We start from the raw sequence: 22,491 nt of genomic DNA, 5'->3' as shown, positions 1-22,491 counted from the left end.
AGAATTTTCTTGTGTGTGTGGGTGAGTGGGTGTGTTTTAATACTCTTTATCAGGCTAAAAAAGTTCCCTTCCAGTCCAAGTTTGCTGAGAGTTTTTATTATGGATAGATATTGAGTATTGTTAAATGCTTTTTCAGCATCTGAGATGCTCATAAAATTTTCCTCTTTTCATCCCTTAATATCTTCAGTTATATAGACTAATTTCCAAATGTTAAACCAACCACACATTCCTTGGATAAACCCCACTTGGTCATGAGGTATTATTCTTTTTACATATTGCTGAATTACATTTACTAAGATAAATCTAATTTGGTCAAAGATTTTTGTGTCCATGTTCATGAGGAACATTGGTCGATAGTTCCCTTTTATTGTAATATCATTGTCTGGTTTGGGTATTAGGGCTTTGGTGGTCCTACCAAGGAGATATAATTATCCTAAATGTGTAAGCACCTAACAAGAGTACCTCAAAATATATAAAGCAAAAGCTGACAGAATTGAAAGGAGTAAGAAAGAAATCCAATATTTCAGTTGGGAACTTCAACACCCCTCTCTCAGTAATTGACAGAACTACTAGATAGAAAATCAGCAAGAACAGAAGAAGCCTGAACAACCCCATAAACCAATGAGGTCTAACTGACATTAACAGAACATTCTACACCCAATAACAGTCACTACATATATAAACATTCTTTTCAAGCACCAATGGAACATTCACCAAGACAGGCCATATTCTGGGTCAAAAAGTAAACCTTAAATAACTTAGAAGAATTATAATTGCACAAAGTATATTCTTTGACCATAATGGAACTAAATTAGAAATCAGTCACAGAAAGAGAAAAGAAAAACCTCTAAGCATTTAGCAATTAAACAACTTACTCAAGGGAAGTTTTAAAACATACTGAATTGAATAAAAATGAAAACACAGCACATCAAAATCTTTCAGATGCAGCTAAAGCACCACTTGGCAGAAAATTTATGGCACTAAATGCTTACACTGGAAAAGGGGATTATGAACCTATAATCTAGGCTTCAATTTCAAGAAACTAGAAGAGCAAGAACAAAAGAAACCCAAATCACGCAGAAGAGTGGAAATAACAAAGAGCAGAAATCAAAGAATTGAAAACATAAAGAAAATATACAGAAGATCAATGAAACCAAAAGTTGCTTCTTTGAAAATATCAATAAAATTGATAAACTTCTAGCAGGACAAAGAAAAATTTATTGAAAATATCAATAAATTTGATAAACTTCTAGCAGGACAAACAAAGAAAAATTACCAGTATTAGGAATGAAAGAGGGTTATAACTACAGCTGCCACAGATACTCAAAAGGTAACAAGATAATACTCCAAACAACTCTATGCACACAAAATCAGTAGCTTAGATGAAATAGACCAATTCCTCAAAATCATCAACTACCAAAACTAACCGAAGGTAAAACAGATAAACCGAATGGCCCTTATAGAGGATGTGAAATAAACTGAAGTTGTAGTTTAAAAACCTCCCAGAGGGCCTCCCTGGTGGCGCAGTGGTTGAGAGTCCGCCTGCCGATGCAGGGGACATGGGTTCGTGCCCCGGTCCGCGAAGATCCCACATGCCGCGGAGCAGCTAGGCCCGTGAGCCATGGCCGCTGAGCCTGCGCGTCCGGAGCCTGTGCTCCGCAACGGGAGAGGCCACAACAGTGAGAGGCCCGCGTATTACAAAAAAAAAAAAAAAAAAAAAAACCTCCCAGAAAAAGAAGCTCCAGATGCAGATGGTTTCACTGGCAAATTATATCAAAAACTTGAGAAAAATATAAAACCAACAGTACACAATCTTTTCCAGAAAAATGAAGAGCAGAGAACACTTCCAAACTCATTTTATTAGGCCAAAATTACACTGATACTGAAACAAGACAATAGTTCAAGAAAAATACAAAACAATATCCTTCCCAAAATATGAATGCAAAATCCTCAACAAAATATTAGAAATCATTAGCAAGTTATAAATATCAAGAAGAATTTATACATACACACATACACTGAAAATAAAAGGTGCACTTCAAAAAGCATTGTAAGATCAAGTAACATTCTGTTCCAAATCAAAATTCTTTTAAATGCAAAAAAATCTATTCCTACAAAAATCTTTCAATTCTCCAGGATATCTAAGTAAAAATAATTAATTGTGACTATGAATCACTGCTGGAAAAGTTATTACCAGTGATAACTTATGTCCATCAACATTTTCCTCTTCCCACTCACAAGCTCCAGGGCTGAGCCCTAACTAGGCAAAACCAAAGGAATCTATCCCAACCCTCTGGGTATAGCTTTCAGGTCAAGGCTGGACACAAGACCCAGATAAACAAGAAACAAGGTGGTTTCTGAGAAAACCAAGTGCTTTCTTCTCTACAGTGTTCTCTTTTCTATAGATGTGTTAGTAGGAAGATATGAAGCTTCAAGTTGCTGCAGCCATCCCTCTATGAAGCCAGCCTGAAGATACAAACACAAAGAGGAAAATAGAGGAAAGAGATAAAGAAAAAAGCTTAGCTGGTACCAGATCTACTCTAGAACATCACTGAGCCGATTAAATTTCTTTTTTAGTTTAAGCCATTTTGAAATGGATCTTCTGTTATCTGTACATAAAGAATCCTCTGATGCCAAGGACCAACTAGACAAAAGTCAGAGCAATATGATTTCAGTTACCATATAAAAGAATGTTTTAATAGTCAAGGCTAAGAGACAGGAAATGGACACATTTTAAATTGTTCTCCTTATAATCTAGAATATTGTTAAGAGTTCAATACCTGCCTATATGTTCCTATAGTAATAGACTAGACTTTTAAAGTTCCTCCCAACTCTTAAGATTCTGATTCTGTAAAGGCATACTGATTTGGGAGGTCAAATGAGACACTCAGAACTATGACTCCTCCCTTAGACTTCTTCTATTTAAATAAAAAGGTTAAAAACAGATTTTTTTTAAAAAAAATCTCAAATCATACTCACTAGCAAGAATATGAGATGCAGAAAAGGAACAGAGCAAGTAGGAAACAGAGTCAAACTCTTTTTTATTAATCCTCTAATAAACTAACTACATGTCTAAAAATATAAGACAAAATAAACAATAAAGGATCCATTCCCACTTAGCTTATTTGGCTGAGAAAAAAATGTAACCACTCAAAAGTTTTTCTAAAAGTATAAGCAACTAATCTTGACTACTGAAAATAATACAGATTGCATTTTCACTTTTCTACCATTTCACTGTAATTTTGTCATAATGGATTTTTCCCATGTGCTGGTATTAATTTTCTTCTATCTTTAAAGTTTACTGAAGCAGAACAAAATATCAATTAGAAGCATGAACCTTAGCACTAAGCTGCCTGTGATCAAATTCTGGCTACATTATTTACTAGCTGTGCAACCTTGAATAAGTTAGTTAACCCTAACTGTGCTTCAGTTTCCTCATCTGTAAAATGGGAACAGTAATAATAGTACCTGTCTCCTAGTGCACATAAATCACTTAAATCAGTCCTTGGCATATAGCACATTTATTAGTCTGCTCAGGCTGCCATAACAAGACACCAACGACTAGGATGCTTAAACAACAAAAATTTATTTTCTCACAGTGCTGGAGGTTTGAAGACCAAGATCGTGCTTCCAGTTTTTAGAGGAGCACCTTCCTCTTGGCTTGCAGATGTCCACCTTCTCACTATATCATACCCACATGGCCTTTCCTTGGTGTATGTGCAGGGGGAGAGAGAACTTGGGTGTTTCTTCCTCTTCTTTTAAGGGTACCAGCCCTATCTGATTAGGGCCCCTCGTTCAATCTTAATTACCTCTTAAAGGCTCTATCTCCAAATACAGTCACATTGGAAAGTAGAGCTTCAACATGTGAATTGATGGGGGACAAGACTCAGTCCACCACAATATGCATTATATAAATACTACAGATGTTGCTACTAATAACGTGTATATGACTATTGTTCTAAAGGAAAATACAGTTTATGCAGAAACCCAATCACAGAATCTCTAAAGCAAATAACTGACCTCATGACTCAATAAAAAGGTACAACTTTTTATTGGAAAATACTTAATTGCTACTCATTACAAGATGATCCCTCAGAAATGGTGGACCAAAACTGACAAAATATTGCTTCTGCTCTTTTAATGAGTTAAAAGTCTCATTTTGTAAAGTCACCCTTTCCATCTCTAAGCTCCTTTAATTTCTATGACCTCACAAATAACTTTGTTTACCCAGTAAATCAGCTTAATGATCCTAATGAGCAGCTGACAATAACTCACCTGACAATAATCTGAAGCTGCCACTGCCCTGGTCATCATTTAACAACCTAACTAAATAGTGGTCTACAAAGGTCACTTTTGAAGAAGTCTGACAAAAGTGCCACAACTTAAAACCACCTTTCCTAAAAAAATAAATGCTATTATTTTTAAAAAGAAAAAAATTAAGTCAAAACTTACTCATTACGATTTTAACAGAATCACATCATTTAAGAAACATTCCTTTTGCTCCCTAAAAGAAATGATTTATATTGACTTATAAGGAATAAAATTTTAAGAAGTTACCTGGGTTTAAATTCAGCAAACAGTCTTTCCTTACACAGTTATTGCAATGATTAAATAAAATAAATGTATATTATCTACCTACTACCTTGCCTAGGACGATCTATCTGATAAGTGTTACTACATTAGATGTTCTGAGAAATAAGGTTTAAAAAACCAAGCAGAAAATTAACATCCAACTCATGTTTGATACATGTTCATATTCCAATTTTTTAAAAGGGCTCAGAGTTTACCACTGAGTTTAATATAAAGGGATGGTTACTTGCAGAGAGGATCTAATTTTAATTAATCACTAAATATAATGACTTTTAGTCCATTAATGTCTCATGTGGCATCCACGAAGCAACAGGAACTCTTCAGATCACTCTATAACCTCTGCTGAAGAAATAAACTCTATTTCATTAAGTGATAGCCACTAAATTAAATGTCACATATGAGATCTCTGGTGTCCTTGATTACCTAAAGGAAAATTTTTTTCCATTATTCCTCCATCCCAACATCTCTCAAACCCAGGAGAAATGATCTTTTCAGTCATTTTCTTTTTTGACAGAAAACAATCAAGCATCAAACAAATTATGAGAGAAATCATAGTGCTAGAAAAATTCTTCCAGAGTCACATTTTTTAAAAATGTTATTTGGATTACTGTGGTGTTGCATTACAATTACTAAAGATGATTGCCCTGCATATGACTAATGTATGTGCTTTCTGCCCCATTAATATTTTCTTGCTTTCACCTACTGTTATTTAAAAGATATCCATCACATCAAGAAGCATCTAAAATGGGGGAAAGAAATGAAGACTATAAAGAACAACTTGGTAATTCTCAAGACTTATCCTTGGATTAAGTAAAAGTTAAGTAAGTTAACTTACTCTTTTCAACTGATAAGTTTAACAAGAGAACTGAACTCAAGAGAGGTAGAAAGAGCAAATCCAAGTTAAACAAAGCTCTTCCCCAGGGGCTTCCCTGGTGGCGCAGTGGTTAAGAATCCACCTGCCAATACAGGGGACACAGGTTCAATCCCTGGTCCGGGAAGATTCCACATGCCACAGAGCAGCTAAGCCTGTGCACCACAACTACTGAGCCTGAGCTCTAGAGCCCACAAGCCTTAACTACCAAGCCCACGCACCACAACTATTGAAGCCCACACACCCTAGAGCCTGCGTGCCACAACTACTAAGCCCGCATACTTCAACTACTGAAGCCCACACGCCTAGAGCCCATGCTCCACAACAAGAGAAGCCCACACACTGCAACAAAGAGTAGCCCCTGCTCGCCCCAACCAGAGAAAGACTGTGCACAGCAAAGAAGACCCAACGCAGCCAAAAAAAAATCCTCTTCCCCAGACCTCCATCCAGACACACACACTGTCAATTTTTCCCTTGGAACTATGAATGTAAAATATAATTCACTCAATTTACCGAATGAGTCACCTTGGCCATGTTACTTTTTTTTTTTTTTTAACATACATAGATAGCACTACTGGAATTTCCCATCCTTTTTCTCCTCCTCTAAAATGTACAAGTATCAGAATTGGTATTGTGTTGAAGATAAAAGATTACAAATTGGTACCTACCTTGCTTAAAGTAAAACGATGCAGAAAAAGCTTCAAAATACTCAAATAAATGACTAAAACATCTGTATGTAAATAGAAAATCTATCACATCTGTGTTTTCAAAAGCAACTATAACTAAATCTTGACTGAAACTTGCCAAAAAATACATGTTGCTTCAAATTATAGTTCCACAGAAATACAACAGTTCCCCCTCATCCACAGGGAATTCATCCCAAGATGTCCAGTGGATGCTTGAAAGCCTGCATAGTACTGAACTCTATATATACTACGTTTTTTCTCCTATACACACACACGTATGTTAAAGTTTAATTTATAAATGAGGCACAGTATGAGATTAACAACAGTAACTAATAATAAAACAGAACAATTATAATAATTTACTGTAACAAAAGTCATGTGAATGTGGTCTCTTTCTCTCTCTCTCTTCCTTAAAAGATCTTATTGTACAAATTTAATGCCTTCTCCATCTTAACTAAGCACTTATTGCACTGTGGCCATAACTTGTACAGTTTAAGGTATAACAGCAAAACTAGCACAGTATTTCTTTCCTCACAATTTCACAAATAAAACATTCGTGCTTACCTTAGATCCATCAGCAAACAATTTTTTTTTTCTTTCCTTATTAAGTCAAGAACTTTCATCTTTTCACTTAAAGCAGCGGTCCCCAACCTTTTTAGCACCAGGGACCAGTTTCATGGAAGACAATTCTTCCATGGGGAGCGGGGGGTGAGGGGGGGATGGTTCAGGCAGTAATGTGAGCAATGGGGAGCAGCAGATGAAGTTTCACTCGCTTGCCCGCCGCTCACTCCTGCTGTGCGGCCTGGTCCCTAACAGGCCACAGACCAGTACTGGTATTCAGGCCAGGGGTTGGGGACACCTGACTTAAAAGAAGCACTTACAGCTTCTCTTTAGCAAATCCAACTTGCTGGCATCACTACTCTTGTGGTTTGGGGCTATTATTAAGTAAAATAAGGGTCACATGAACAGAAGAACTGCAATATCTCCACAGTTGATCTCATAATCCACATGGCTAATAAGTAACTAACAAGCAGGACAAAGGGATGGTTCACACCCTAGCCTGGAAGGAGCAGGATGGTGCAAGATTCATCACACTACTCAGAAAGACACACAATTTAAAATTTATGAATTATTTCTGCAATTTTCCATTTAATATTTTCACACCAAAGTTTACTATAGGTAACTGAGTACTGCAGAGGGAAAAAAAAACCTTAGATAAGAGGGGACTACAGTACTCAGGTTTTAGAAAGTACCTAAAAAGTTAGATCCTACTTTTAAAATGAAGGTAGAAAATGAAAACAGTAATTAGAAAAAGTAAACAAGAGAGCAACAGCCAGCTCTACCCACCACCAGTCCCTCCCATCAGGAAACTTGCACAATCCTCTTAGACAGCCTCATCCACCAGAGGACAGAAAGCAAAAGCAAGAAGAACTACAATCCTGCAGCCTGTGGAACAAAAACCACATTCATAGAAAGATAGACAAGATAAAAAGGCAGACGGCTATGCACCAGACGAAGAAACAAGATAAAATCCCAGAAAAACAACTAAATGAAGTGGAGATAGGCAACATTCCAGAAAAAGAATTCAGAATAATGACAGTGAAGAAAGTCCACGACCTTGGAAAAAGAATGGAGGCAAAGATCGAGAAGATGCCAGAAATGTTTAACAAAGACGCAGAAGAATTAAAGAACAAACAAACAGAGATAAACAATATAGTAACCAAAATGAAAAATACACTAGAAGGAATCAATAGCAGAATAACTGAGGCAGAAGAACGGATAAGTGACCTGGAAGACAGAATGGTGGAATTCACTACTGAGTAACAAAATAAAGAAAAAAGAATGAAAAGAAATGAAGACAGCCTAAAAGACCTCTGGGACAACACTAAATGCAACAACATTTGCATTATAGGGGTCCCAGAAGGAGAAGAGAGAGAGAAAGGACCCAAGAAAATATTTGAAGAGATTATAGTCGAAAACTTCCCTAACATGGGAAAGGAAATAGCCACCCAAGTCCAGGAAGCACAGCGAGTCCCATATAGGATAAACCCAAAGAGAAACATGCCGTGACACATAGTAATCAAACTGACAAAAATTAAAGATAATGGAAAATTATTGAAAGCAGCAAGGGAAAAAGGACAAATAACATACAAGGGAACCCCAATAAGGTCAACAGCTGATTTCTCGGCAGAAACTCAACAAGCCAGAAGGGAGTGGCAGGACATATTTAAAGTATGGAAGAGGAAGAACCTACAACCAAGATGACTCTACCCGGCAAGGATCTCATTCAGATTCGATGGAGAAATCAAAAGCTTTACAGACAAGCAAAAGGTAAGAGAATTCAGCACCACCAAACCAGCTCTACAACAAATGCTAAAGGAACTTCTCTAGGCAGGAAACACAAGAGAAGGAAAGACCTACAATAACAAACCCAAAACAATTAAGAAAGTGGTGAGAGGAACATACATATCGATAATTACCCTAAACGTCAATGGATTAAATGCTCCAGCCAAAAGACACAGACTCGCTGAATGGATACAAAAACAAGACCCATATATATACTGTCTACAAGAGACCTAGGGACACATACAGACTAAAAGTGAGGGGATGGAAAAAGATATTCCATGCAAATGGAAATCAAAAGAAAGCTGGAGTAGCAATACTCATATCAGATAAAATAGACTTTAAAATAAAGAATGTTACAAGAGACAAGGAAGGACACTACATAATGATCAAGGATCAATCCAAGAAGAAGATATAAGAATTATAAATATATATGCACCCAACATAGGAGCACTTCAATACCTAAGGCAACTGCTAACAGCTATAAAAGAGGAAATCGACAGTAACACAATAGTGGGGGATTTTAAAACCTCACTTACACCAATGGACACATCATCCAAACAGAAAATTAATAAGGAAACACAAGCTTTAAATTACACAATAGACTAGATAGATTTAATTGATATTTATAGGACATTCCATCCAAAAACAGCAGATAACACTTTCTTCTCAAGTGCACATGGAACCTTCTCCAGGATAGATCACATCTTGGGTCACAAATCAAGGCTCAGTAAATTTAAGAAAATTCAAATCATATCAAGCATCTTTTCTGACCACAATGCTATGAGATTAGAAATCAATTACAGGGAAAAAAACATAAAAAACACAAACACCTGGAGGTTAAACAATACGTTACTAAATAACCAACGGATCACTGAAGAAATCAAAGAGGAAATCAAAAAATACCTAGAGACAAATGACAATGAAAACACGATGATCCAAAACCTATGGGATGCAGCAAAAGCAGTTCTAAGATGGAAGTTTATAGCAATACAAGCCTACCTCAAGAAAGAAGAAAAATCTCAGATAAACAATCTAAGCTTATACCTAAAGGAATTAGAGAAAGAAGAACAAACAAAACCCAAAGTTAGCAGAAGGAAAGAAACCATAAAGATCAGAGCAGAAATAAATGAAACAGAAACAAAGAAAACAAGAGCAAAAATCAATAAAACTAAAAGCTGGTTCTTTGAGAAGACAAACAAAATTGATAAACCATTAGCCAGACTCATCAAGAAAAAGAGGGAGAGGACTCAAATCAATAAAATTAGAAGTGAAAAAGGAGAAGTTACAACAGACAGCGCAGAAATACAAAGCATCCTAAGAGACTACTACAAGCAACTGTATGCCAATAAAATGAACAACCTGGAAGAAAAGGACGAATTCTTAGAAAGGTATAACCTTCCAAGACTGAACCAGGAAGCAATAGAAAATATGAACAGACCAATAACAAGTAATGAAATTCAAACTGTGATTAAAAATCTTCCAACAAACAAAAGTCCAGGACCACATGGCTTCACAGGTGAATTCCATCAAACATTTATAGACGAGGGAACACCCATCCTCCTCAAACTTTTCCAAAAAATAGCAGAGGGAGGAACACTCCCAAACTCATTCTATGAGGCCACCATCACCCTGATACCAAAACCAGACAAAGATGCTAAAAAAGAAAAAGAAAATTACAGACCAATATCACTGATGAACATAGATGCAAAAATCCTCGACAAAACACTAGTAAACAGAATCCAACAACACATTAAAAGGATCATACACCATGATCAAGTGAAATTTATCCCAGGAATGCAAGGATTCTTCAATGTATGCAAATCAATCAATGTGATACACCATATTAACAAACTGAAGCAGAAAAACTATATGATCATCTCAATAGATGCAGAAAAAGCTTCTGACAAAATTCAACACCCATTTATGATAAAAACTCTCCAGAAACTGAGCATAGAGGGAACCTATCTCAACATAATAAAGGCCATGTATGACAAAACCACAGCAAGTATCATTCTCAATGTTGAAAAACTGAAAGCATTTCCTCTAAGATCAGGAACAGGACAAAGATGTCCTCTCTCACCACTATTATTCAACATAGTTTTCAAAGTCCTAGCCACAGCAATCAGAGAAGAAAAAGAAATAAAAGGAATACAATTGGAAAAGAAGAAGTAAAACTGTCACTGTTTGCAGATGACATGACAAATTGGAAAAGAAGAAGCAAAACTGTCACTGTTTGCAGAGAATCCTAAGGATGCCACCAGAAGACTACTAGAGCTAATCAATGAATTTGGTAAAGTTGCAGGATACAAAATTAATGCACAGAAATCTCTTGCATTCCTATACAATAATGATGAAAAATCTGAAAGAGAAATTAAGGAAACACTCCCATTTACCATTGCAAAAGAAGAATAAAATACCTAGGAATAAACCTACCTAGGGAGACAAAAGACCTGTATGCAGAAAACTATGACACTGATGAAAGAAATTAAAGATGAAACAAACAGATGCAGAGATATACCATATTCTTGGATTGGAAGAATCAACATTGTGAAAATGACTACACTACCCAAAGCAATCTACAGATTCAATTCAATCCCTATCAAATTACCAATGGCATTTTTTTATAGAACTAGAACAAAAAAATCTTAAAATTTGTATGGAGACACAAAAGACCCCGAATAGCCAAAGCAGTCTTGAGGGAAGAAAACAGAGCTGGAGGAAACAGGCTTCCAGACTTCAGACTATACTACAAAGCGACAGTAATCAAGACAATATGGTACTGCCACAAAAACAGAAATATAGATCAATGGAACAGGATAGAAAGCTCAGAGATAAAACCATGCACCTATGGTCAACTAATCTATGACAAAGGAGGCAAGGATATACAATGGAGAAAAGACAGCCTTTTCAATACGTGGTGCTGGGAGAACTGGACAGCTACATGCAAAAGAATGACATTAGAACACTCCCTAACACCATACACAAAAATAAACTCAAAATGGGTTAGAGACCTAAATGTAAGACCAGACACTATAAAACTCAGAGAGGAAAACATAGGAAGAACACTCTTTGACATAAATCACAGCAAGATCTTTTTTGATCCACCTCCTAGAATAATGGAAATAAAAACAAAAATAAACAAATGGGACCTAATGAAACTTAAAAGCTTTTGCACAGCAAAGGAAACTACAAACAAGATGGAAAGACAACCCTCAGAATGGGAGAAAATATTTGCAAACGAATCAATGGACAAAGGATTAATCTCCAAAATATACAAACAGCTCATGCAGCTCACTATTGAAAAGACAAACAACCCAATTCAAATATAGGCAGAAGACCTAAATAGACATTTCTCCAAAGAAGGCATACAGATGGCCAAGAAGCACATGAAAAGCTGCTCAACATCACTAATTATTAGAGAAATGCAAATCAAACCTACAATGAGGTATTACCTCACACCAGTTAGAATGGGCATCATCAGAAAATCTACAAACAACAAATGCTGGAGAGGGTGTGGAGAAAAGGGAGCCCTCTTGCACTGTTGGTGGGAATATAAATTGATACAGCCACTATGGAGAACAGTATGGAGGTTCCTTAAAAAACTAAAAACAGAATTACCATATGACCCAGCAATCCCACTACTGGGCATATACCCAGAGAAAACCATAATTCAAAAAGACATGTGCACCCCAATGTTCACTGCAGCACTATTTACAACAGCTAGTACATGGAAGCAACCTAAATGCCCACTGACAGACGAATGGATAAAGAAGATGTGGCATATATATAGAATGGAATATTACTCAGGCATAAAAAGGAATGAAATTGGGTCATTTGTAGAGACGTGGATAGATCTAGAAACTGTCATACAGAGTGAAGTAAGTCAGAAAGAGAAAAACAAATACCGTATACTAATGCATGTATATGGAACCTAGAAAAATGGTACAGATGAACCGGTTTGCAGGGCAGCAATTGAGACACAGATGTAGAGAACAAACGTATGGACACCAAGTGGGGAAAGTGGCAGGGGCGGGGTGGTGGTGTGATGAATTGGGAGATTGGGATTGACATATATACACTGATGTGTATAAAATGGGTAACTAATGAGAACCTGCTGTATAAAAAAATAAATAAAATTAAATTTAAAAAAAAAGTAAACTTACCAAATATATTAGTGGAGTGTCCTTTCCTTGCAATTGGTCTCAATTCATTATGTCCCCATCCATATATCCTGTAATTATCCCATGCATGTTTCATCATCTGAGAAAGGAAAAATTATAACCCATCAATTTATATTTTTCACAGACTGTTATCTTTATATTTCACATAATTTAGAGATTCTATTACTATATCCTTACACATTCTCCTGTATCTCCTACTTTAGTATATTATTCTATTAACACCTGTATCAGTGTGAAAACACACATAATCATGTTTACCTTAAGTCTATACAACAGAACAAAAAATGAGTTGTAATAGAAAAACTGTTTTTATTGGGGAGAAAGGTGTCTATTTGGCATTCTTTCCTTTTAGGAACTGCCAATCCTTTTGGAAACAGCTCTCCTTCCCTCACTGTGATTCTGACAAAGCTGTCAAAAAGCGGCTCTGATTCCACAACCAATTAACACAGCCTAGCTAGAGTATCCATAACCTTTAGACCAAAGATCAGCAAACTCTTCCTATAAAGTAAATATTTTAGGCTTTGCAGTCCGTAAGCATGTATGGCAACTACTAAACTTGGCTACTGCAGCATAAAAGCAGCCCTAGACAATACATAAACAAATGGGCATGACTGGGTTCTAATTAAACTGTATTTTAAAAAAATAAAAGCAGCCCTAGACAATACATAAACAAATGAGCATGACTGGGTTCCAATTAAACTGTATTTTTAAAAAATAGGCAGCAATCAGAATTTGGCCAGCAGTTTGTAGTTTGCCAACCCCTGACCTACACAAAGTGATTGAGTACATGTGACTCAAGTAAAGGCAGTCAAGTCCTTTCATACATATTGTTATAGACACCAGCAGACAGAGGGACTCTCATTTTGCAATCTCAAGATCTATGTAATATATAATCCTGGAGCTGATGGGGTCTCTCTCCCAACATGTAGAAACTAAATAAAAAAAGAAAACAGAAAGAGACATGCATATTATTGACAATAACATCTACAGACTTGGATTCAGCCAAACTTGAAGCTCTAGTTCAGAGCCCCTAAGCTAAAAAATATTTTTATATCAATTAGTTTGAACTGAGTTTCTTACAAGCCAGGGAGTACTAAGCTACACAACAGCAGAGTATTTAATTATATATTAGTTGAATTATGTAATAGTAGCCTGTGGTATCTCAAACATAATATTCATTAAAACATTTATCAACTTGTTTTTTGCAGCCAGCATTACTCAGACACCAAAACTAGGCAAAGACATTACAAGGGAATTAAAAACCAACATATCTCAAAAGCACAGATGCAAAATTCCTTAACAATTCTTTAACAAAAAGTGACAATATATAAAGAGGATACTACACAATGACCAAGTGCAGTTTAACCCAGGAATATAAGTCTAATTTAACATTCAAAAACACATCACTATAATTCACCATGTTAACGGAATAAAAAGAAAAAAATCATACAATCACCTTTTTAGATGTAGAGAAAACATTTGACAAAATTCAACACCAATTCATGAAAAAAACTTTCAGTAAACCACAACTACAAGGCAACATCCTCAACTTAATTAAGGGCATCTTCAAAAAAAACCTACAGCTAACATCACACTTAATGGTAAAAGACCCTACTCCTAAAGTTGAGAACAAATCAAGTACATCTATTCTCATCACTTCTTTTCAACAATGTACTGAAAGTCCTCGCCATGGCAATAATAAGAAGAAATAATAGGCATAAAAATCAAAAAGGAGAAAGGAAAAGTACCTCTATTCACAGACGACATGACGATGTACAAGGGAAATCCTAAGCAATCTTAAAATAAAAAGCCACTAAAACTAGAAGATGACTTCAGTAAATAAGATACAAGTTCAGCAAACTAAAATAAATTATATTTCTATATGCTAGTAATGAACAGAAATGGAAATTCAAAAACAATTCCATTTATACTAGCATCAAAAAACATGAAATAGAACATGTGCAAGAACTATACACTAAGAACTACAAAACACTGCTGAGGTAAATTAAAGAAAACCTAAGTAAGCGGACAGATATGCTCAGGGAATGAAAAAGTCAATACTGTTAAGATGACAATTCTTCCCAAATCATCTACAGATTCAATGAAATCCCAATCAAAATCCCAGCAACCTTTTATTTTCACAGAAAAGCTAATTCAATAAAGTCAAAGGACTTAGAATGGCCAAAACTATTTTTAAAAGAACAAAGTTGGAGGACTTAACTGATTTCAAAACTTAACTATAAAAGTCAATCAACACAGCGTCCTACTCTCATTAAGGACAGGAATATAGATTAATGAAACAGATATGAGTCCAGAAAGAGACTCAACATCTGTTGATTTTATCAATTGATTTTGAACAAAAGTGCCAAGGTAATTCAATCAAGAAAGGATGATCTTTTCAACAAATAATTCTGGAACACTAAAAAGCCCTATGGGGAGAAAATGAAGCACAACCTTTACTTCACACAATAAACAAAAAAAAATAACTCACAACAGATCACAGACTGAAATGTCAAACTAAAACAAACATATGCCCACAAAAAGACTTGTACACAAATGTACATAGCAACTTTATTCATAATAGCCAAAAACTGGACCAAAGGTTGAACAAATGTTCAACAGGTGAATGAATAAAACAAATCATCGTATAGCCATACAATGGAATACTACGAAGAAAAAAAAATTACCTTTATTGTAATATACATAGATGAATCTCAAAAACATGCTGAGCCAAAGCCCAGAAACAAAATATCACATACCTTATGACGCCATTTCACTGAAACTCTAGAAAAGACAAATCTAATCTATAATGATTAAAAGCGGACCAGCAGTTGCCTGGGGCCAAGGAATGGGGTAGACTGAAGAGGGGCACAAATAAACCTTTCTGAGATTATGGACCTATTCACAGCTTGATCGCCACTGTTGTTACTCAAGTATATACATCTGCCAAAACTCACCAAGCTATACTCTTAAAATAAATACATTTTATTGTACATAAATTATGTCTCAATAAAGTTGAATTTTTAAAAAATCTAATAGCCTGTCCTATCTTCCCCACTTTCCTTTCCTTCCACTTTCCTGAGCCAATTACTTAAACTCTTTGACCTGCTTTTCTATTTACCACTGTATTTCTAAGTACATTTTTTAGTGCTATTTCTTGATTTTAAAAAAAGTTTTAGCTATTTACTATATTCCCCTATAGTTAAGATAATTTAGCTTTCGTATACACTATCAGCTCACCTCCACATAAACTTCCCCACATATATTCCCTGGCTCACATCCTTCCAATGTAGTTGACAACATGTTTTTCTTACAATTACTATATTATTTTGTTCAACTTTTGTTTTCCCTGATGTTAACTACTGGTCTGAAGTTTGGTGGGTATTTTTGTTGATGTAGTTTTAAATGTAACAATTATTAATTTACTTCCAAATTATACTTGAGTTTCAAAATTTGTCTCAATATAATTAAACACATCAGATAAACCATCAGTTCCATTTTATTCTCTGATAAATCCTTCCTGAGGCTCTCTATCCTCCTAACTCTAACCTAGACTTCCATTCTCTCAACCTGAAGCACAGCCATCATCTGATCCCCTTTTTCACATTCCTGAGACTGACCTTCCTTTCTCTCTCTAGTGACAGATCCTGTTTCCAAAATCGTTTATCTTCCTATTTTTATGCTGAAGCATATTTTGCAGTAGCAATCTGAGAAAACATCTAAAAATATCTTTACCCTCAGATTTGATTCATAATTTGGCTGAATATATAATTCTTCCTAACCTTAGCTCCATTCTCTTCCACTTTCTAATATTATTGTTGAGGAATCTAATGTGCCATTATGTACAATCCAAATCTTTTGGGTGAAACTATTTTTTTCTCTGTAAACTTTTAGGATCTGTTTTTTATGCCTCTTTTTCTAAAATTTCAGTAGGAGCCTTTGAATTGTTTCTTTGACTTCTTCCCCTCTATTTTCCCTGTTCTTTTTCCAAAACTCCTAATTAATCACTTGTTAGATGTTCCAGATTGATCTTATCATTTTTCTTGTTTTCTTAATCTTTTGTCCTTCCAAGAGATTTGCTCAATTTTATCTTCCAACTCTTCTACTGAATTTTTTAATGTATCAATATCTTTAATTTCCAAGAACTCTTCCTTATTCTGTAAATGTTCCTTTTTATAACTTATTCTCATTTCATGAATTTAACTTTTTGGCATCCTAAAGATATTCTTTTTTGATATATGTATTCTGCTCCCTGTATGGTTTCTGTATCCTCTAAATTCCTTTCTTCCATTTGTCTCATGTGAGAAACTTTCCTTACATGTCTGGTGATCCGTGGTTTGCTCTTCACATATGAGTGAAGCACTTACAAGACAATCAAAGGCTGTCAGTGAAGAGGCAAGACTTATTGACTGAGCTTCATCTTAGGGAGCTCAGATGAAACCCAGGGGTGTTTCACTGAGAAATAGACTAGGTCTTTCCTCTTGGGCCAGTCAAGTCTCTCCAGACAGAAGTCCTTCATTTTCCTGCTAATTGAAAATACACCTGGCTGCCAGAATTCAAAGAGTTGACCAGGATAAAGTTGTCTCAATATTCAGAATCCATTTTTCACTTAATTCCCTCCATCCCTACTACTCGCTTCACTTTTTTTTTTTAAACATCTTTATTGGAGTATAATTGCTTTACAATGGTGAGTTAGTTTCTGCTTTATAACAAAGTGAATCAGTTATACATATACATATGTCCCCATATCTCTTCCCTCTTGCGTCTCCCTCCCACCCTCCCTATCCCACCCCTCTAGGTGGTCATAAAGCACCGAGCTGATCTCCCTGTGCTATGCGGCTGCTTCCCACTAGCTACCTATATGTATATATGTCCATGCCACTCTCTCACTTTGTCCCAGCTTACCCTTCCCCTTCCCTGTAACCTCAAGTCCATTCTCTAGTAGGTCTGTGTCTTTACTCCCGTCTTGCCTCTAGGCTCTTCATGACCACTTTTGTTGTTGTTGTTGTTAGATTCCATATATATGTGTTAGCATACAGTATTTGTTTTTCTCTTTCTGACTTACTTCACTTTGTATGTCAGATTCTAGGTCCATCCACCTCACTACAAATAACTCAATTTCGTTTTTCTTTTTATGGCCGCTTCACTTTTTAGAATGACCTCTGCCCTTTCCCCTCAGCCATACTTGGTATTCCCAAAGTCTAGATCTTCCCTAATTCATCCATCCAAAAGTAAACTTTTAGTCTTCTTTTGGGGAAGGGAGGACAGCAACTAGGATGCTTAGGCTAGGGAACTAGGGATCTAAGGGTTAAGAGCTCCTTTAAAAACTTTCAAATAATCCTTTTCCAGCTCTATTTTATACCCCTGCCTTCAGAGGTAAATGGTGTTTCTAATTCTTGATACTTTCAGATATTCTGCAGGTATTCACATCACCTTGCCTCTTGTTAGCTTCTTCCCCTGCAGGCTTAGATCCCAACTTTCTCTGCTTACTAAGTCAGTTACCATAATGTTTAACAGGAGCCTACACAGGGATTCTTAATATGTTTTATGTTAATTTACAAGAACCCTGGATAATATTGTATGCTCTATAGGATTCACTTAGCAGGTCTGGGTTGTCCAAACCCTGCACATCCTCAAAAAAGGTCTGGCCTGTACCAGTCTCCTGGAAAATAACCTCTAAACCTTTATTATCCTGCCTGTTAAGAGTATCTTTGTTTACCTGAAGTCTTGGGCCATGTCAGATAGTTTATGCTAAAACGTGATTTACAGTGGGGACCTTGAACCACACGGTATCAGCATGACCTCTGGAGGGGCTGAAGAACTAAGATTAGCCAACCCTACATAATGAACTCTTGATAAACAATCTGGACACCAAGGCTGGGGTGAACTTCCCTGGCTGGCAATACATTGTGCACATTGCCACAAATCATTTCTGGAAGAATTAAGCGCTGTCCGTATCATTCCACTGGGAGAGGACAACTAGGAGTTTGTACCTGGTCTCTACTGGACTTCGTCCTATGTGCCTTTTCTATTGATTTTAATCTGTACATTTTCAGCTGAATACACCAAAACCATGAATGCAACAGTTTTGCTAAGTTCTGTGAGTACTCCCAGTGAATCACTGAGCCTGTGGGTGGTCTTGGGTCCTCTCAACACACACTGTTACCTACCTGAATTATTATGTACATCAGACAGTATTTCAATAAATTCTAATGACATCTAAAAAAAAGGTAAGGCATCTGAAAAGAAATGTATCAAAGTCCTCAACACTGTCCAAAGAAAGTGCCTCAAGCAGCCTGAGTATAAAACACAGAATCCAAAGGTGAGGTAAAATCAGAGGACATATTTTATACCAATTCATAAGGCCATGCTTAAAATACCTGCAAATCTTCCATATTCGTTACTAGAATATATCCAAATAGATATCTATTTGAACTAAACTTATTGTCTTATTTTATGATGAACAATAGATTTGAAATATTGTTGATGCTATTACACTCTAACGAAGTCTTTTTCTTCATAAGCAGTACAACTACAAACTCCACCCAGAATTAGGAGTTCTAATTAACAAAGTTCTACTAAAATATTCACCAGATTTCCTCTCCCTCTGGTACTCTCTTTATCTCCAAATAACTCCTAGAATAACAAATTGACAGACTTCTGAGACCAAAAGAAATTTCAAAAAAGTTGAAATCAATCCTTCCCTACTCTTCAATCCATTGAGACTCTTTGGAAGGATGTGTTCTTAATCTGCAGTATAGTTAAGTGGTATCACAACGGGTTCCTTGAAAGATGGCAGACATAATGCTAACTCTTCAGAAACATGTTTATGAGAAGATTTGCATAATATCTAGCTGAGTTCCGAGTAACTAAACACTTAAGAAATTTCTTATTAAATGATAAATTGTTATGGATATACTCTACATTATTTATAAAATACTGAACATCAAAAGATCTCTGAACACAGGGTGAGTAATGTAACTATCCAAACAACATTATATCAAAAATTTTAAGTATTCTATAATCGATATTAAGAGAGTTTTAGCTCTTACTGCCAACTTGCAAACTGAACTACAACTTTGACCTCAAAACAAACAAGATCGAAGTATGACACCATAGATGGTACAAATACAGATAGATATTGGGTTGGGTGGCCAAAAGATTCATTCAGTTTTTTCTGTAAGATGGCTCTAGTAGCGCTTAGTTGTCTTTAACTTCATTCCAAACAATTTTATTAGATCGTATTGTGATAGACCTCATATCAGTGTGCATTAAAAAAACAAACCAAAACTGGTGAATTTTCGTGCAGCCATTTTAATATTGAAGATGGAAGAAATAAAGCAACATTTGGGGCATATTATGCTTCATTATTTCAAGAAAAGTAAAAACGCAACTGAAACGCAAAAAAAGATTTGTATGGAGAAGGTGCTGTGACTGATCAAACATGTCCAAAGTGGTTTGTGAAGTTTCATGGAGATTTCTCGCTGAATGATGCTCCATGGTCAGGTAGACCATTTGAAGTTAATGGCAATCAAATCGAGACACTGAGAACAATCAATGTTATACCACACAGGAGACAGCCGACATACTCAAAATACCCAAATCAGGCACTGAAAATCATTTGCACCAGCTTGGTCATGTTCATCACTTTGATGTCTGGGTTCCACATAAGTTAAGCAAAAATAAAACTTCTTGGCCATATTTCCGCATAGTAATTCTCTACTTAAACATAATGAAAATGTTCTGTTTTGAAAACTAATTGTGATGGGCGATGAAAAGTGGATACTGTACAGTAACGTGGAATGGAAGAGATCACGGGACAAGCAAAATGAACCACCACCAACCACACCAAAGGCCGGTCTTCATCCAAAGAATGTGATGTTGTGTATATGGTGGGGTTCAAAGAGAGTCCTCTATTATGAGCTCCCTCCAGAAAACCAAACCATTAATTCCAACAAGTACTGCTCCCAATTTGACCAACTGAAAGCAGCACTCGACGAAAAGCATCCAGAATTAGTCAACAGAAAATGCATAGTCTTCAATCAGGATAACCCAAGACCACATGCTTCTTTGATGACCAGGCAAAAACTGTTACAGCTTGGCTGGGAAGTTCTGATTCATCCGCCGTATTCACCAGACATTGCACCTTCCGATTTCCATGTATTTAACTCTTTACACAATTCTCTTAATGGAAAAAATTTCAATTCCCCGTAAGACTGTAAAAGGCACCTAGAACAGTTCTTTGCTCAAAAAGATAAAAAGCTTTGGGAAGATGGAATTATGAAGTTGCCTGAAAAATGGCAGAAGGTAGTGGAATAAAATGGTGAATACATTGTCCAATAAAGTTCTTGGTGAAAATGAAAAATGTGTCTTTTTTTTTTTTTTACTTAAAAACCAAAGGAACCTTTGGCCAGCCCGATAGATAGATAGATAGATAGACAGACAGACATATCCATAACACCTCGTATCACAAATCTCAGCTTATTACCTCTTTAATTTTTTCCCTTTTCTCTCTTAGGTCATTATCTTCTGGGTCTCCACCATGTGTTCCTATAAGGTTTGGTATAGGAACTGCTGGCAGTGGCTTTTTCTCTTTTGTCTTCATTTCTTGGACTACCTTATTTTTCTCTGTCTGTATTTCTGCTCGGATTTCCTCTCTTGACTTTTTTAATTTTTCTTTTGCTTCTTCCAGGGCCTTCTCATGATCAGCTCGAATTTTATTTCTCAAACGTTCTTCTTCTTCCCTATAAGAAGAGGAGAAAAATAAACATAAAACTTAAAGTTTCCTCCACCAAACCCTGATAGTTGTTTTCTGCTCCTGCCATTAATAAGAATGATCCATGGGCTTCCCTGGTGGCGCAGTGGTTGGGGGTCTGCCTGCCGATGCAGGGGACACGGGTTCGTGCCCCGGTCTGGGAGGGTCCCACATGCCGCGGAGCGGCTGGGCCCGTGAGCCATGGCCGCTGGGCCTGCGCGTCCGGAGCCTGTGCTCTGCAACGGGAGAGGCCGCAGCAGTGAGAGGTCCGTGTACCACAAAAAAAAAAAAAAAAAGAATGATCCGTGAGAGAGACTTGGATCTACCTGCCTGAAGAAGAGGATAAATATATCTTAGTATGAGAAAGAAAATGAGCTCTAGATGCTGAAGAGCAACCACCTCACACAGTGGAGAAAAAGGGAACCTAGAAAGTTACAATTGAAGGGCCAAGTAAAAGCAGAAAATAGCAATCAATAACTTATTAGTAGACACATGAGGAAAAAAAAAAAGAGAGAGAGAGAAAGAGAGACCAGTGAAAAACTAGATGGGGGAGACAAAATAAAAAATAGAAGTAAGTATCAAGAAGGGACCAAATAATAAACAACAAGGTCCTACAGTATAGCACAGGGAACTATATTCAATATCCTATAATAAACCGTAATGGAAAACAATATGAAGAATATATATATGTATAAGTGAATCACTTTTCTGTAAACCAGAAACTAACACAACATTGTAAATCAACTACACTTCAATTAAAAATAAAGCTTAAGTAAATAAATAAATAAGAGCATTTCATAAACTGATGTGAAGAGGGGACAAAATATAAACATAGGGTCAAAGAAAGAGAGAGAAGCAGGAAAGATAAGAGGATGGGAAATTTTTTATTTGTTAAATATACATCATACACTTCTAAACTTTTGGAAATTCCATCGATCTTACAACACAATGGTCCAACTGATGTGAGCATGACCACTTAAAATTCTCTTGAGCCCTTGTTAAAAATACAGATTCCAATTTAGCAGGTCTGTATGAGACCCATGAATTTGTATTATTAAGAGC

At 36.3% G+C, this 22,491-nt stretch overlaps 1 protein-coding gene across 1 annotated transcript in view; it reads right to left on the bottom strand.

Moving 5' to 3' along the window:
• Positions 1-22,491, bottom strand: part of MAN1A2 (mannosidase alpha class 1A member 2) — a 161,232-nt gene that overhangs the window by 91,448 nt on the left and 47,293 nt on the right. Inside the window, exons 2-3 of the mRNA XM_079931821.1 lie at positions 21,163-21,418; positions 12,657-12,753 (exon numbers count right to left, since the gene is read on the bottom strand). Coding sequence (XP_079787947.1) covers positions 12,657-12,753; positions 21,163-21,418 — 353 coding nt within the window. The remainder of the gene's footprint in view (positions 1-12,656; positions 12,754-21,162; positions 21,419-22,491) is intronic.

Source organism: Stenella coeruleoalba (assembly GCF_951394435.1).
Source record: "Stenella coeruleoalba genome assembly, chromosome: 1".
Lineage (NCBI taxonomy): Eukaryota > Metazoa > Chordata > Mammalia > Artiodactyla > Delphinidae > Stenella > Stenella coeruleoalba.
The sequence above is the reverse complement of the archived record's forward strand: the minus strand, read 5'-3'. Positions and strand labels throughout refer to the sequence as shown.